Source organism: Pinus tabuliformis, chromosome Q (assembly GCF_031772625.1).
Source record: "Pinus tabuliformis cultivar Carrire ecotype Pingquan chromosome Q, CPIR1, whole genome shotgun sequence".
Classification (NCBI taxonomy): Eukaryota; Viridiplantae; Streptophyta; class Pinopsida; order Pinales; family Pinaceae; genus Pinus; species Pinus tabuliformis.
In genome coordinates this window covers 235,098,190-235,115,691 of record NC_142296.1, presented here as the reverse complement: position 1 = coordinate 235,115,691, position 17,502 = coordinate 235,098,190, and the positions used below count along the sequence as shown (strand labels likewise).

General features: G+C 38.7%; 1 protein-coding gene across 8 annotated transcripts in view; it reads left to right on the top strand.

The window, feature by feature from the left end:
• Positions 1-17,502, top strand: part of MDA1 (Mitochondrial transcription termination factor family protein) — a 147,180-nt gene that overhangs the window by 93,241 nt on the left and 36,437 nt on the right. For 4 of the 8 annotated variants that reach the window (XM_089384235.1, XM_089384240.1, XM_089384237.1 and 1 more), the window contains one exon: positions 9,919-9,968. The exons of 1 other annotated variant lie outside the window; for it this stretch is intronic. In XM_089384235.1, the coding sequence (XP_089240361.1) occupies positions 9,919-9,968 (50 nt within the window). Of the gene's footprint in view, positions 1-9,918; positions 9,969-17,502 lie in introns of those variants that run through there. 3 more of the 8 variants (XM_089384236.1, XM_089384241.1, XM_089384238.1) reach the window with 1 other exon arrangement.

The following is a 17,502-nucleotide window of genomic DNA, read 5'->3' as shown; positions in this document are numbered from 1 at the left end:
AAACTAGTATAAGCACCTGATTGCAAAATAATAAAAGTACCTTTTGAATAGTATCCCACCTTCATCGAAATGGAAGTGTTAGATGGTGAGAGATGTTAGTTTTTGTAGCATTGGATGTGTTCTAGCCTTGAAATTTTGTGGAGAGGCTAGAATACATGAGATCTCCGAAACCCAGAAATTGTTTATGGAAATTCCGCCTAGAAATGACTTAATTAGATTATTAACCAATTTTGAAATATTTCCTAAGTCTAAACTTAGGGAATATGGTCAATTAATCAGAATTAATTAAGTCAAGGTGCGAATCATCTAGAAACTCACATGGATCGATTCAAAGATGATCCCAACCATTGATTAAGTTTTAATCTTGGCCATTGGTGCTCCATCAGAGGATTATAAGAGGAGGTCGATGTGGTAATGGAGAAGACACTTGAGAGGTTCAATTTCATGAGCATATTGATTTCCAGACTAGCAGCAGCCAGTTGCTGAAGAGAGAGCTAGTGAGATTGAAGAAGTGAGAGAGGGGCAAAGACAGTGAAGCCGGAGGAAGGTTTCCAGATCCGGTGAGTGCATTTGCAGAGAGGCAAGAGAGCCACAGAGAGGCTGACGCTGGGGCAGCGCAGTAGCCTCTAGAGGCAAAGTTGATTTGCTAGGAGAGATTGACGTTTTCAGTTCTAGAGGCCGGGAAGGAGTCCCAGAGTGCCGAAGAAGCGTCTTTCTGGTCAGCATAAGGCAAAACGACTTCATAAGGGTTCAGTCTGAGGCTAGACATCCAACCAGATATGCAGAGTAGCACAGAGGTTGACGCAGAGGCTTAGAGGGCCGAAATTCTGAAGGCAAGTTATGCCGGGAGATTGCCTGTGGGGTGAGGAAAATTCCTCTCCAGATTTTTGCCAGTATTTCTCTGTAGGATTGCCAGTTTCAGCATCCATTTGTACTCAAATTATTTCACTGCTGCATAATAATAAAACCATCAGCTGTTGCACTGGTTTTCCTAATTTGGGTTTTTCCGGGGACATTTGTCCAAAAGTGACTGTTATTTTATGTGTGTGCTAGCATTTCTTCCAGCGTATATTCTTCCGTAATTTTATTTGTGTAGGTTTCAGTGTGATTTATTTAGTATTTGCTGTAGAAAAAAGTAAATAAATTGTTAAATTAAATTAACAATTAGGAGAATAATTTCCAGTTGTTGCAATAGGATTCCTATATTGGATTTTTCACATGGTATCGGAGCGCAGTTGATTAGCCGAAGAACTCAGAGGCGAAGAGAGAAGGAATTTCTCTGTTTAGTGTGGGCAGCAAATCGAAATTTCCAGGGGCTGCGCAGTCACTTTGCCAAGCGACCAAGTTACTTGAGGAGATTCGATTTTTCTGAGTGGGGCAGAAAAAATTCGATCTCTTCAGGTCAAGTGATTCCAGAGGCAGAGGGAGCAACTCAGTGTTTTTGTGGAGCAAATCTCTAGTTGGACGTAGTGGTTTTTCCAGCAGTTTGCTAGAGCAGAGCTAGCGTCAGGTGGAAGGAAGAAGAGCCCATAGAGGGAAAATTTTCCTCAGGGAACTTCTAGTCTCAAGAAGTTTGATTTTTCCTTGCAGATCAACAATCATTGTGAGTAGATCCTCTCACTCCAAAAGGGAGTGTGAATAGCTGAGCAACAACTGAGTAGAAGGAAATTGGAGATTTTCAACATTTGTTGAGATGGCCACTACTTGGCTTCGTGATCAGGATAGGTTGGATGGGGCTTCCAACTATGTCATCTAGAAGGCAAGGATGTCCTTTCTTCTAGATGAGTTTGGCCTGAATATGTATATTGATGCAATGGTAGCAGTTCCCAGGACACAGATCAGTTGAAGGAGTACAAAAAGGAGATGGCATGGGCGAAAAGATTGATCCTAGATGGAGTCCGGGATCATGTGGTTTCACATATAGTTGGCAAAGATACTGCCAAATAGATGTGGGATGCTCTCGCCACGTTGTATCAGGGTACTTCCGAGCAGCGGAAGATGTACCTCGAGGAGAAGTCGAGGCTCATCTGGATGCAGAAGGGGGAAGGCTTAGAGGGCTGAAATTATGAAGGCTAGTTATGCCGGGAGATTGCTTGTGGGGTGAGGAAAATTCCTCTCTAGATTTTTGCCAGTATTTCTCTGTAGGATTGCCAGTTTCAACATCCATTTGTACTCAAATTATTTCATTGCTACATAATAATAAAACCCTCAGTTGCTGCACCAGTTTTCCTAAGTTGGGTTTTTCGGGGACATTTGTCCAAAAGTGACTGTTATTTTATGTGTGTGTGCTAGCATTTCTTCCAGCATATATTCTTCCGCAATTTTATTTTTTTAGGTTCCAGTGTGATTTATTCAGTATTTGTTGTAGCAAAAAGTAAATAAATTTTAAATTAAATCAACAATTAGGAGAATAATTTCCATTTGCTGCAATAGGATTCCTGTATTAGAATTTTCACATGGTATCAAAGCACAATTGATTAGCTGGAGAGCTCAGAGGCGAAGAGAGAAGGAATTTCTCTGTTAAGTGTGGGCAGCAAATCGAAATTCCCAGGGGCTGTGTAGTCACTTTGCCAAGCGACCAAGTTACTTGAGGAGATTCGATTTTTCTGAGTGGGGCAGAAAAAATTCGATCTCTTCAGGTCGAGTGATTCCAGAGGCAGAGGGAGTAGCTCAGTATTTTCGTGGAGCAACAAATCTCTAGCTGGATGCAGTGGTTTTTGCAGCAGTTTGCTAGAGCAGAGCTAGCGTTAGGTGGAAGGAGGAAGAGCACACAGAGGGAAAATTTTCCTCTGGGAACTTCTAGTCTCAAGAAGTTCGATTTTTTCTTGTTGATCAACAATCATTGTGAGTAGATCCTCTCACTCTAGAAGGGAGTGCGAATAGTTGAGCAACAACTGAGAAGAAGGAAATAGGAGATTTTCAACATTTGTTGAGATGGCCACTACTGGGCTTCGTGATCAGGACAGGCTGGATGGGGCTTCCAACTATGTCATCTAGAAGGCAAGGATGTCCTTCCTTCTAGATGAGTTTGGCCTGGATATGTATATTGATGCAATGGTAGCAGTTCCCCAAGACACATATTAGTTGAGGAGTACAGAAAGGAGATGGCACAGGCGAAAATATTGATCCTAGATGGAGTCCGGGATCATGTGGTTTCACATATGGCTGGCAAAGATACTGCCAAGCAGATGTGGGATGCTCTCGCCACGTTGTATCAGGGTACTTTCGAGCAGCGGAAGATGTACCTCGAGGAGAAGTCAAGGCTCATCCGGATGCAAAAGGGGGAAGGCATAGACCCCTTCCTCACTAGGATTCAGGAGGTCTGCGACCAGTTGTCAGCTATTGGGGCAATGCCTCAACTCACAGAGCTTGTGAGATTGGCACTCAACAGTGTCTCCGAGGAATGGTAAGTCTTTGTCCAAAGCATATTGGGCAGAGACAGGCTACCAGATTGAGACAGGATGTGGGCTGACTTGGAGCAGGAGGAATTGAGGCGAGCTCTTCTAAAGAGCTCCATCAGTGGCAACAGCAGCGGACAAAATAGGCGAAGGAGGAGAATGTGGCCCTCGCATCAAAGTGTCCCAGTCAGGGATAGGGGGAGCTGAGAAAGAAGGAGGACTTGTCTAAGGTCACGTGCTTCAGGTGTGGTGAGCTGGGTCACTATAGTACCCAGTGTCCTCTCAAGAAGAAGGACAAGGAGGAGAAGCAGGACCAACAGGCAGCTTCAGTAGAGACCGATAGGCTTTCCTCCAGGTTGAAGGAAGACTTCGCCATGTTTTTTAATATACCTCCAGGAGTGAAGTGGGAAGATTTGGTGTTGTAGCCCCAGAGTGCTACAAATGGGCAGGACCCTTGAGGAGTCCACCTCATGGATCAATACCTTTCTACAAGCTGTTGATTTCTGGTAGCATCGGATGTGCTCTAAGTCTCAAATTTTGCAGGGAGGCTTAGACACATGCATTCTCCAATACCCAGAAATCGTTTTGGGTAATTTCGCTCGGAGACAATTTTATTAAAATAATTAATTATTTTTAATGGGACGCTAAGTCTAAACATAAGAAATTAAAATAACTAAAGGGTATTAATATATACTATGGGTGAAACTTCTAGAAGAACGCAGAGATCAAGTCCATATGATCCTAGCCATTGATTAGGATCTAATCTGGGCCATTGATTGATCGAGAGGATTATAAGAGGAAGTTTGATGGGCACTTGGAGAACACACCCGAGAAAGTTCAGAAGATCGAATTTCTAAAGCATAGCAGCTGTTAGAGAGAGATTCAAAGTGAGCTTTTGCAGTGAGGGGCAGGGACAGTATCTGAAGGGAAATCTTTCCCAGTCAGAGGATACTCAACAGAGAAGGCAAATGGATTTCTAGTAGTGGCAACGCTGAGCCAGAGGGACTGATGCAGAGCCACGCAGAGGCAGTTAGAGGCCAAGAGGGAGTTCGATATTTGCAGAGGGAATTCAATTTTCAAAAGCCATGAGTCGGGGTGTGAGACTGGGAGGCAGAAATCGAATCACTTGGGCATGCAAATCGACCAACTAGAGGATTGACACTATCCCCAGTGAGCTTGACGCTAGGTTGACGCACACACTGCACAGAGGCAACCAGAAAAGTTGAGGGAAATCTTTATGGGCTAGCTCAGCTAGGATTTCTAGTGATAGTGTGAGGTAATCTCACAAATCTCTCTGTCAGGTTTATTCTCTATAATTGGAATGCCGGGAAGGCTTCCAGAGATGTATTCAGATTTTACTACTGCATAATAATAAAACCCTCAGATCTGCTGCACCAGTTTTCCCGCATTGGGTTTTTCCGGGGACATTTGTCCAAAAATAACGATGTTATTGTGTTGTATTTTCTTTCTTGCTCAGTCTCTTGTTTCTACATATAAATTAATTAAGTGAAGGCTGCAGTGTATGTATTTCAATATTTGCTGTAGGAAACTGCAGATAACTTGTTCATGTAAATCTAACAAGTAGGAGAAATATCGTCAGTTGCTGCAGTAGGGATTTCGGTTTAAGAATTTTCACATGGGGGCCCACAGTTTTTAGTAGGGATGGATTAGTGACAATTGATGTAGTCAGATGCCAGAGTGACAGTTGCAGAGACTAGTAGCAGTTAGATGCTGGGGAGCACGGTGCAAAGTTGGCAGCATTGCAGTTGGCACAGTGACAGTGGAGTCAGCAACAACACAAATTCTTCATTGACAATGCAGATACTAGCAACAGTCAGAGACTCGGGTGACAAATGCATTATAATGATCACAGTTGATTTAGTATTTTGGATGCTTTTCAGTTGCAGTGCAAATGCAGTGTTGGCAGCAATTCAGCAGGGTTAGCAGCACCACAGATGTAGTGTATATCAAAGTTACGCAGTGGTTGATGGGCAGTATGGTCAGACATCAACAACGTGACAGGAGTGTGCAATAGCACTAGAACACATTCCTCGCTAAGAGGGAGTGTTAGTTTTTGTAGCATCGGATGTGTTCTAGCCTTGAAATTTTGGGGAGAGGCTAGAATACATGGGATCTCCAAAACCCGTAAATCGTTTCTGGAAATTCCGCCTAGAAATGACTTAATTAGATTATTAACCAATTTTTAAATATTTCCTAAGTCTAAACTTAGGGAATATGGTTAATTAATCAAGATTAATTATGTCAAGGTGTGAATCATCTAGAAACTCACCCGAATCGATCCAGAGATGATCCTAACCATTGATTAATTTTTAATCTTGGCTATTGGTGCTCCAACAGAGGATTATAAGAGTAAGTTGATGTGGTGATGGAGAAGACACTTGAGAGGTTTGATTTCATGAGAAGATCGATTTCCAGAGTAGCAACAGTCAGTTGTCGGAGAGAGAGCTAGTGAGATTGAAGCAGCGAGAGGGGCAAAGATAGTGAAGCTGGACGAAGGTTTCCAGATCCAGTGAGTGCATTTGCAGAGAGGCAAGAGAGCCACAGAGAGGCTGACGCTGGGGCAACGCAGTAGCCTCTAGAGGCAAAGTCGATCTGCTAGGAGAGATAGACGTTTTTAGTTCCAAAGTTCGGGAAGGAGTCCTAGACTGCCGGAGAAGCGTCTTTCTGGTTAGCATAAGGCAGAATGACTTCATAAGAGTCCAATGCGAGGCTAGACATCTAGCCAACTATGCAGAGTAGCGCAGAGGTTGACGCAAAGGCTTAGAGGGCCGAAATTCTGAGGGCAAGTTGTGTCGGGAGATTGCTGATGGGGTGAGGAAAATTCCTCTCCAGATTTTTGCCAGTGTTTCTTTGTAGGATTTCCAGTTTTTGCATCTAGTTGTACTCAGATTATTTCACTGTTGCATAATAATAAAACCCTCAATTGCTGCACCGGTTTTCCCATGTTGGGTTTTTCCGGGCACATTTGTCCAAAAATAACTGCGTTATTTTATGTGTGTGTGCTAGCATTTCTTCCAGCGTATATTCTTCCGCAGTTTTATTTTTATAGGTTATAGTATGATTTATTTAGTATTTGCTGTAGAAAACAATAATTAAATTGTTAAACTAAATTAGCAATTAGGAGAATAATTTCCAGTCGCTGCAATAAGATTTTGATATTGGAATTTTCACAAGAGATATGTAGTTGATGCAGATGGCAGAGGCACATGGCATATCATCATCAAGAAGTGAATATAAGGGGTTGTTGGCTAGCTGGCTATCAAATGTAGGAGAAAATTTTTCTCCTATAGGGTTATCTAATTTGGTGGGTAACATAGCTTTCTTTCAAACTTTTGGAATAATTGTTCAAAAAATATTGAAACCCTTACTATTGAATCTAGTCTCATTTTTTATTGAATTTATGATTGTTCTTCTCGCTGATTTAATCCCAATCCTTTTGGAATGCCGTTGATAGTTGGTACTATGATTTCCTTTTTTTTCATGATCTTTATATATGTACTTTTGGCTATATCAATTCAGTAATTGGCAGTGAATGAAACAAAAGGTGTGGTGTGAAAGCGGATGGCCTCTTGGCTTGAAGTTATATTATCTCTTGTAGAAGTTTGGCAACTAGCCCAAAGATCAAAAATTGCTCAGATAACACTTGTGATGTACTTGGAGTTATTCATGAGAAGCCATCACCAAAATAACGGTTGTGATGCACTTGGTGGTATTCATGAATAGCCATCACCAAATTATAATAAAAGGGACAAACTCATGTAACCTGTGAAGGTTTAAATATTTAGTGACATGAAATTGATGATTACAATTGCAATGTGACCTCTCTATATAACATTGAATAGATGGACCATGAAGAATAGTCATGATTCTATGGAAATGTGCCTTTTTTTGTAACCAGAGGAATCAACAACTGGATCAAGCTCATACTCGCATGACATGGGGTTGATTCCGATTGCTACCACTATACCTCTAGGGCCTATGACTTGTGTTGGAAAATCAGAAAGGAAAAATTATTTTCTTTATGTTGATAATTACTTGTGATTTTCTTATGTTCTTATTAACTTTCTTGTGTTTTTTTATCATAGTTCATCAAGCAATTACCAAAACCATAACACAAAGATCAAAGACACCAGATGTAGGTAGACAACCAAGGAAAAACCCCTATCAAGGGGAAAACCCAGTCAAGAACTCTTCCTTCAATAGTTTCACGAGATAATCCAAGACTCTTTGACCTAGACATAGACTTCCTCCAATCACCAAGTCATCCCTTCCCTTCTTCTGCAGATGATAACCTTCCAGTGATAACTTCGACCTTGTAGCTACAAAACTTTGAACTAGTAGCAGTAGCAAATCTTTGACCTTGTAGCAGCAACACTTCGACCTTGAAGCAACAACAAAATCTTGACCTTGAAGCAACAACACTTCGACCTAGAAGCAACAACAAAACTTTGATCTAGATGCAGCAAAAACTTTGACCTTGATGCAACAACAAAAACTCGACCTTGATGCAGCAGTAGAGACTTCGACCTTCCAGTAGTAGCCCAGTAACTTTCACACTTGTGAGAGAGATGACCCAGAAAAACTTCAATCTTGCAATCCTTCTTCTTCTCCTACAATTTCATATACTCATGCTTCTTCTGCTTGTATATCGAACTTGTGAGTGAATTCTTCCAAATGAATCAAACTGCTCTTCATTTATAGCCTCTTATGGAGTTTGAATTACCTGATGTAGGCCAACTTGATCAGGTGAGGGCCAACTTGGTGTGGAGGTGACAAATGACTTATTTGACTTAATAATAATTCTTTTTACATGATTCAAAAGCCCAAGAGGGGTCTCATAAAATGGACAATGACTCTAATGACTCAATATGAAGTCCTCAATGGGGACTTTGACCTAAAACATGCTGACCCAAGCATGAAACCCATGCTTTAATAAGTCATAATAATAATAATAAAAATTTCTTTTTCTTTCTTTTGATAAATACATTTCGTTATGACTCAAATACGATTATGAAGATCGAACCTAGTTACATTCTTCAACAATCTGTCCTCTCCATAGACTGGGTTACTTCCGGGGGATTTGAACCTTGGATCTCTGAGTTTACAAACTACTTCATATCACATGATCGCCAACTGAACTGCGTATTAATATATTAATTGATTAGGTTTAATAATATATATCCTAGTTTCTGGGTACTAAATATATCTTTAATAAATATTTAGAATGATAAAATAGCTTTATTATAGGACAACAGACACAGTTCTTCAGCAGTGATCGAAGTGACAGAAATCTTCCATGCAGGGTTTCTTTCCAATAAATAGATAAGATAGATAATTTTATGAACGTCCAAAACTGTCCAAAGATTAGGACAACAGGACTAGAATATACAATCAGTCAATAATAATGGACTACGGGAGTGCCAATATCACTTCCAAATTGTAGAATATCAAAAGGATACAAATGAAAGTGTGAGAAAAGAAAAAAACATGAGAAAGGGTGAAATGGAAAGGTATCCCCTTGAAAGAGAGGAAACCCAACTCTAGCTCAATGACAGAAACAGAGGTAGAGGTACTGGAGGGTGTACAAAGTCAAACGTCTTTTCCATCATCAATCACCATGGAGGGGCCAATGCAATCCCTAATAATGTTCTATGAGGAGTGCCTAGCACTAGGTAAACCTGGGAGGATCTTTAGAGCAGCCTGTCGAAACTCTTTTAATATCCAAGGTTGAAGAGAAGAATCTAGAAGGACCAAAGTACCAATCGACTTGAAATAGTTGAACTTAAGACTTGTACTGTTAACTAATATTAAAGTTGTGTTTCTCAACTCTCAATCTTATCGGAGACTGGCTGATTGAAGTCCATTTGCAGAGTAGTTATGAAAGTTTTAAGGGCAGTGCTCGGAAATTTCCCAAGCATCATACAAAAATAGTAGTATTTCCTCTGGAAACTAGATTAGCTGATGATCTTATGATATGTATATGCATTTATTCCTTGTTTATGAATGTACTTTGGCCCTTTACTTCAGATCAAGTTATTGTCCTTCAATTTTGGCTTGCAATTGTAGTTGATCTTTGGTATACTTTGAAGGAGTTGGATATCAATATGAGATGGCAATCCAATCTAAACTGGCTTGTCTTGGCCTGATTTGCATGCTAGTCATCAGCATATCTTTCATGGCTTATTTAAATTTAATGAACTAAGAACATAAAATTTGGAACTCAACCTGACATCGAAACCTTGACATTTCTGGTGTCATTGCATCTGCTATTTTGGTTATTGTTTTGTAATAGTTGAATGCCAGCTTGTCTTCAAAGTTCAAATAGAACAAAGATAACTAAGTTTGATAGATCGTAGAAGGATCTGTTAGAATTCATTGAGCAAAGGATATTTGAACTTGATTTTGAAACCTAAGGATGTTGAATCAGAATGTATGTTTTGGACATTTGGCAATGATGGTCGAAAACGCTAATTTATCCTTTGTTGCCTGTGTTTTGAAGTAGATGGAAGTTTTCAAGCAACCTATACTTTTGCTGCAAAGCTGCATCAGGTATGAAGATATTATTACTAGCTATTTTGCATCCTTGTTACTGTTTTGCACACTGTATTTTAGTTTAGCATTATTTTATGATAGGGCAAACAGATGTGGTACAAAGTATGTAGCATAGCTTCTTTTGCCTAAGTACGGATCATTAAGTCTTTTTCCCCCAAGATTTGGAAACTTGCATTACCACTGAAAAGCCATATAAATACTCAAGACGATGTCCAGGTTCAAGCCAACACAATAATCTAAGTTCTGTTTATTTTCCATAGGTCTTCTAAACTGATAATTACTTCTAATGATTTAACCTTTTTCATATATTTATTCATCATTAAGCAATTACACAGAAGATTTATGATAGTAAGATCATAAAGAGACAGCCAATCAAGAGACAAAAGTATTTACCCTGGAAAAACCCAACAATGTTTTTCTTAGAGAAATTATTCAATTCAACAAGAGATACATATAATCCTTTCAGTCAATAATATAGTCAAACTGACTAGCAAAACGTTCCAGGTCCAACTTGGTCAAACTGCCCTCTTGACAAGTCATAAAGCTACCCAACAAACTCAGCCTGATCTGATCTGCTAGGGCCGAATTTTGTTCTTCTCTTGTGCCCAGTGAAACTCGGACCTGCTGCCCATAAGTGCCCAAAAATTCCACACGTGTGAAACTGCAGAGAGAAGGACACCACACGTCCAAGATGAAACAAAAGAGAGAAAACTCGGTCAACTGTTGGAGAACTTCGGCCTTCTTCTTCTTTGTCCTCTTCGTCTAGATGAGCAGAAAATATCTTCTTATGAGAGATGTAAATTTGCAGAAGAGGAGGGAGTCGAATGGCATACATATAATGATTCTGGGAGGCCGAATTGGTGTGTCACTTCTCTGGAGCTGACATGAATCGGACCTTACATTTGGAGGAAAAAATTCAAAATTTCTCTTTTGAAGCCAACATGAAGAACATATCTTATATTTATTATTACATATACATCATGGGATAAAATATTAATTATGAAGATTGACCATAGCTACAAAATTCAATACCCCCTCTTAGATAGGGAGGTATTCATAATGATTATCAAGATGTTCTCTTTGTTGACAAATTTCTCTAAGAAAAGGTTACAACAATTCATCATTTGCATCAACATCATCTGATTACCATAATCCTGGTCAACAACTTTGACCTATGGTAGAATCTACAACATCAACTGGGTACCATAATTCTAGTTAGCATCTCTAACTCATGGTACATCATTTGCATAAGCTAGTCACCACGACTCTGGTCAGTGCTCTGACCCATGGTATACAAACTAGTCTTGGTTCACCATCATCTTGGTCAGTCTCTTTGACTCAAGGTGAAACCCTAGGGACACATTCAATGAGTAATCCTGGTCCCAAATCCAAAGGCGTCACTTTAGGCCATGATGCTAAATTGTCTCACTCAACCTATTTGGAGAGTAATCTGAGCCTGATGCTCAAAGGCACCTACTCAACTCTATGGTTGAGTAATTTTGGGCCTCTAGGACCATTTTTCCTAATCCTAGTCAACATACTTGACCCAGGAAGAATGATTGTCCTTTGGCGAACCATTCTCCCTAATCCCGATCAACATACTTGACGTAGGGGGAATGACTATCCCTGATGCTATCACATCAACACTCTGGACCATTCTCCCTAATCCTGGTCAACTTGACCCATGGAGAATGACTGTCTTTTGATGCTACGATTTCATCACTCCCTCTTGTTGAGAGAGATTGCTCAATCACTCCAAGCTTTTCCTCGAAGTATACAGACTTCATCTCAAGGCATAGGCTTTGTTAGCAATCTGCTTGATTGTAGAATAGTACTAGAGCCACACTACTCCCTTATGTACCATGTCTTAGTAATCGATCTCATTGTGCTTTGACTTGTCATCATGGTCATCACTTGCACTTGATCAAACAATCTAGCAAGTAGTTTCTGAAGCCATACTTTTTCTCAACTCACCAACCAAGATGTAATATACTCGGCCTCTATAGTACTGAGTGTGACAAATGTCTACTTCCTACTCATCCAAGAAATCATAACAGAACCCAAACTGTGAAAATTTCATTTATCACAACAACTAGAAATTATTTTTCTAATTGTTAATTTATTTAACAATTTATCTATTACAACAAATATCAAATAGTTCACACTGTGATCTTCTCAAATAAACTGCGGAAGAAAAATAGCGCTAGAAACTGAGAAAATAATAGGACACAAATATTTAACATAGTTATTTTTCAGACAAATGTCCCTCGAAAAACCCAACTTGGGAAAACTGGTGCAACAAATGAGGGTTTTAATTATTATGCAGTAGTGAAATAATCCAAGTACAATCTGGATACCAAATCCTGGCTATCCTGTAGAGAAAATACTGGCAAAAATATCTAGAGGGAAATTACCCTCACTCCGAGCAATCTCGACCCTTGACTGCCAAAGAAAAGCAAGCCATCCAACTTGGCCTGCGCAGGCTTTGCATCAACTTGAAGTTGCCCGCCACACGTGTTGCCCGAATTGTGTGCTAATCAAGCCGTCCTTCCTGCTGCTGACTGGGAAAATGCTTCTCCGACACTTTGGGACTCCTTCTCGACCTCTGGAACTGAAAACGTCTTCCCTTCACAGCAAATCGAGCTGCCTTCTAAAGCTTCTGCACTGCCTGTGCGCAGTTTCTTGGAGAATTTTCAGCCTCTCTGCAAATGCGCTCACCGGATCTCGAAATCTTCCTTTAACTTCACTATCTGTGCCCCCCATTGTTATGCGTCCTTCTTTGGCTTTCTGACAACAACTGTTGCTCTCTGGAAATTGAACTACCTGTTGACCAATGGAGTGGCACCTGATGATTATATGCAAGACTCCATGCCCAAGGATGATTCAGATGACACTTGTACCATCAGTCAACAATTTTTTTTAACTCTACTTCTATTTTCTCATCATCTTTCTTGTACCCAGATTCCACACCCCCGTGAGGAATTGTAATAATTGATACTAGTAATGATGAGTTTTCAGTCTGTAACAGGCCTAGGATGTTGGGACTCGATCAACAAATGAGTACACCTTGGAGTGTTTTTTTTATCTGGTTAATTATCCCTTCTTTTTCAGAGGCAAATAATTTTTCTAGGTTTTTTCACTCACTTTTTACCCCAAAGCCGAGTTCATAGTTTGAAGGTTGAGCCCCGAACACATCTTAGTGTCTAGAGTTGATGTATATTACCATACTAGATCACACAAATCTTTTTTGTGGAATTTGGTTAGGTCTAGGTAGTCATTTTTTAATTTTTTAGATTTCCCACAGGTCAAAAGTTCAAATAAAATTGAATTTAAATTGTCATAAGTGTAGTTTAGAGAAGTTGTATGGGGTATGGGTAATAAAAATTACATCTCTCACCCTCAAATTTTTACTATGACACACTTTGAGGGATTAATAATGTGTTTGGGACCTTCAAAACCGACATTTCCTAAGTTTAGTGGAAATTGTGGCATTTAATTAGGCTAGAATTAAATAAAATAGAGAGATAAATTATTCCATGTGACAAAATGACGTGGAAATGACTTGGAAATTATCCTAAGTCAAAGAATTGAGTCAACGGACACGTGGAAGATGACTGAGCACACTGCATCATAAATACACCATTATTTGGCAAAATCGAATTCCCCAGAGATAAAGCAGCAGTTGCACATGTGGAAAATCAAATTTATTAGAGGAACTAATGTATTGAAGGAATATTCTACAGAATATTTAGACTGAGGATTTTTTGGGCCCTTCTGTCACTGTTAGCTCGAGTCGCTTCTACACTTGGCACTTCACATGGAGGATTACGAGTTCCACTTGAGGAAATCACGCTGTTCCTAGGGATCTGCGCAAAGCATCTTTGGGATCAACATCTGAAGTGGCGGCACTTGATTTGAGTTTGATTTGGTTTGACTGGAGTTATCTCATTGCTTTGGTTCACTCATGGATATGTTTACTATGCCATATAAGAGAATTCGATTTTCCTTGGGTGCCAATGAGGAATTCGAGTTGCCTTGGTGTCTCTGTCATCTCGACTTGGAACTCGACTTGCTCTTTCTTGGGAATTGCTCCAAGTTCAGTTCTCACATGTATTCCGCCTTGGGATTTGCTACCAACTTTTATATAATGAGGCTATGTGCTCTCATATTGTATCATGTTATGAGCAATTGGGCTTGAGAAAACTCTGTCATTTTGTACTTGCATACTTTCTTAATATAATCAAGACTCTGGGGCTATCTGCCTGATGTTTTCTTGGTGTTATGAGGCGATGTCTTTTCATGCTATTGCTCTTGTGTTTAATTTCTTTTGCATATTGAATTAATATTAGTTTATACTTTCCATCTTGCTTGTATTGATGTGTGCAAGCTATCTTGCACATATCATTGATTTAGAATAGTATTCTAGGGGTAAGCTTGCCAAGTCATTTTAGGAAGAATGCTTGGTCTATCTTATTCATTATATTGCTCTAATCTTTTGCAAACTAATACTTGTTCAAGTGTGTAGAAAAGATCTTTTGTATTGTGTGCAGGAATCCATCTGGAAGTGAGAGAAATCTCAATTAGATCAACTCACTCCTAGAGTCACAACGATCCAAGACTCAGCCATTTTTTCGCTCCAAGTCTTCCATCCAACGAAGAGCAAAAGGGAGTTTTCTTACTCTATAGCTACTTGATCATCCATTTAAATTTAAAATACTTCTTTGATTCTAGTTCTTTCAAAGTTATATCTCCTATTCAAGAGTCATTTCCAAAGCTAGGCAAGTATGGGGGTTCACTCCCATTACTTGAGCTAGTATTTTGTATATTAAATTGTAGTTTAGTTTTGGTTTTTTTTCCTAATTTCACACTGACAATTAGTTTTGTGTTTTGCAGCCCATAGGCTTGAGCATTGAGCAACAAGGAGCTTGAGGAGAAACTTTGGGAAACTAATCACTCGTGTATATGCAGGCCTCCCTCACGCTATCCTAAGACTGATTTCTAGGGAGGCCGTAAGCACTTGGGAGAGAGTTGCAAACTCATCTAGGCCGATGGCTTTTTGAGCCTTGTGAATCTCTTTTGGAGAGATTTTTCCGTCTTCAAGTTTGTTGTTATAATTTTTGAGCCTTGTGAATCTCTTCTGGAGAGATTTTTCCGTCTTCAAGTTTGTTGTTATAATTTTTTGGAGAGAGTCTAGCTTTGTTAGATTCCTATCTTCGTAAAGATTTCTCTTATATTGTGGACAACCCTTTTAGAGACATTTTTACCTGCTTTAAGCGCTAATAAAACATAATTTTTTTTGTTCAAGGGAGCTTGAGATTTTTCCCATGGCATCCCCCCTTCTCATTTAGAAGAGAGATTCTTGTGGGTGGCCTAATTTTCTTTCTAGTTTTTCTTAACTTTCTAACATTTAATTCCATTTTGTGCATGCTTAAAATTAACACATTTTACTCCACATGCAATTTTTCCTAATCTTGTATTTAAATTCTCACATGCATAAGCTTCCAAATTGTAAACTTGAGCAAATCTTATCTTATGTGTAAACACTTCATACTTTGGCAAGTTTTAATTGTTTCATAATTTCTTCATCTATATGCTTCACTATTTGGTCAATTTATGCTATATGTCATGGAAACTATTGGAGCGCTATCATTTATTTGAAACAATTGTAGCTTAAAGCAATCTATTCCATTTTACTTGCCTCTTTTCTATTTAATAGTGCAAACACATATGAACTCATTTACATTCTAGTCTCTCAAGTTTTGCAACTATGATATTTATTTTTGAAGCATTTGCATGTAGCATTATTTTAAATTGGGGAATTAACACAATTTGCACTTCATCTAGGCATTTTAGTATAGGAAGGCCCCAAGCCTCATTAAAATTTTACCTCCAACATAAGTTGGTTGAAGTAAACATCTTAGGGACTCTCTACTCTTCTATTGACTCCTCACTGTGAGATTCATATCTTTGGGGCGTAGGTGAGGTCTGAGGATTGAAAAGTTAAATTGTAATCTTGTTGTAGAGATAATTAATAAACTTGACCAATAGCACTTTCCATTACATTTACTTTACTTGTCTCTTGATGGTTTGAGTTTTCATATGCAAAGTTTATTCCAAAAGCAAGTATTGTAATCCTTTCAAACAAGTGCTTTCTTTTCATGCTTCAAGTCTAATTGCATATTGATGTCTTGGTTTAGCACTTCCTTTCTTTTACATTTCCAAGTTAATTACTAATTGTTGGGTTTTGGCAAGATATGTTTTACATGTTTTGATTCATAAAGTTGATTATCTCAAAAGCATTTTTGTATCTTGCAATATCTTGTGCTATCAATTTTTTGTTTATATTTCAGGGTTACTTTGCTTTTTCTTTTGAGAGAATTGCATTTTATTTTGAGAAAATATATCTTTAAATTGTTGAGCAAATTCTTTATAAGGCACAAGTTTTATGGTTTTTCTCATGTTAATGATTGACATTGTTATTTCAGGTTGCTCACAAATCCTTAAAAGTAATCCATTTTCACTATAATACTCTCTTAGAAACTCACATCTTTTAACTTAACTTTTCATTAGGGACCACCTCCTTAGCTATCGTAGGAGATAGCTCAAACAGAGAGAGTCGGGATTAGTGTGACATCTCTTTCTCTGAGTTCCCTGCCACCAACCACACCTTGTGGGGTTGAAGGATTTTCTCACTAACTTGTAGGTAGGTGTAGGCGATAGGTGATAATATTTTTGGCACCATTGTCGGGGAGAAGCTTTCTTGTACCTGGGAAATCGACTAACCTTTTGGTTTTAGCACTTTTGAACTTTGGATTTAGATTCTTGTTCAAGTGGCGACTCTAGTCAATCCAAATTTTGCAAGAGTCTCTACTAGGAGAAATTTAAGTGGTCTAGTTAGCCCCTTCCCTAATCCCGAAAGCAATGTTACTTGGGAGCGGGAGCGGAAGCGGGAGCGGGAGCGACCATTTTCAGAAGCTCCCGGTTTGGGAGCGAATCCCGGAGCGATTTTTTAAAAATATATATATTTTTTATATTTTTTAATTTTTGATACATATATGTCAACAAAAACATGTAGAATGATGAATTAGATATAAAAAACATAAAAAAGCATAGATTGAACCATATAACAACAATCATCTAGAAGTTATAATCTTCATCAACCACGTCCGCAAGTTAGTAACATAGTAACATACAACATATTGAGTCTCATGATTCATCAATCTTAAAGTTTCAAGCTTTCAAAATTCAATATATAACATTTATCATCATTGATCACCAAAGTTGTACTTGTAAGCTAAGTGTATCCATTACAACAAATAATATCTAACATGAAATGAAATGTTATAAAATGAAATGAAATGAAACAACTTTCAACTTTCATGAAGCATCATATTCATAATTCATTACTAATGAGTTATAATTGCCAACTTCAAACTTAAATTGTCATATATTGTTTAAAAAAATAACATAATAAATATGAAAGAGTCAATAGTTATAAAAGCTACTAGAAACTAGAAAAGAGAAGTAAATC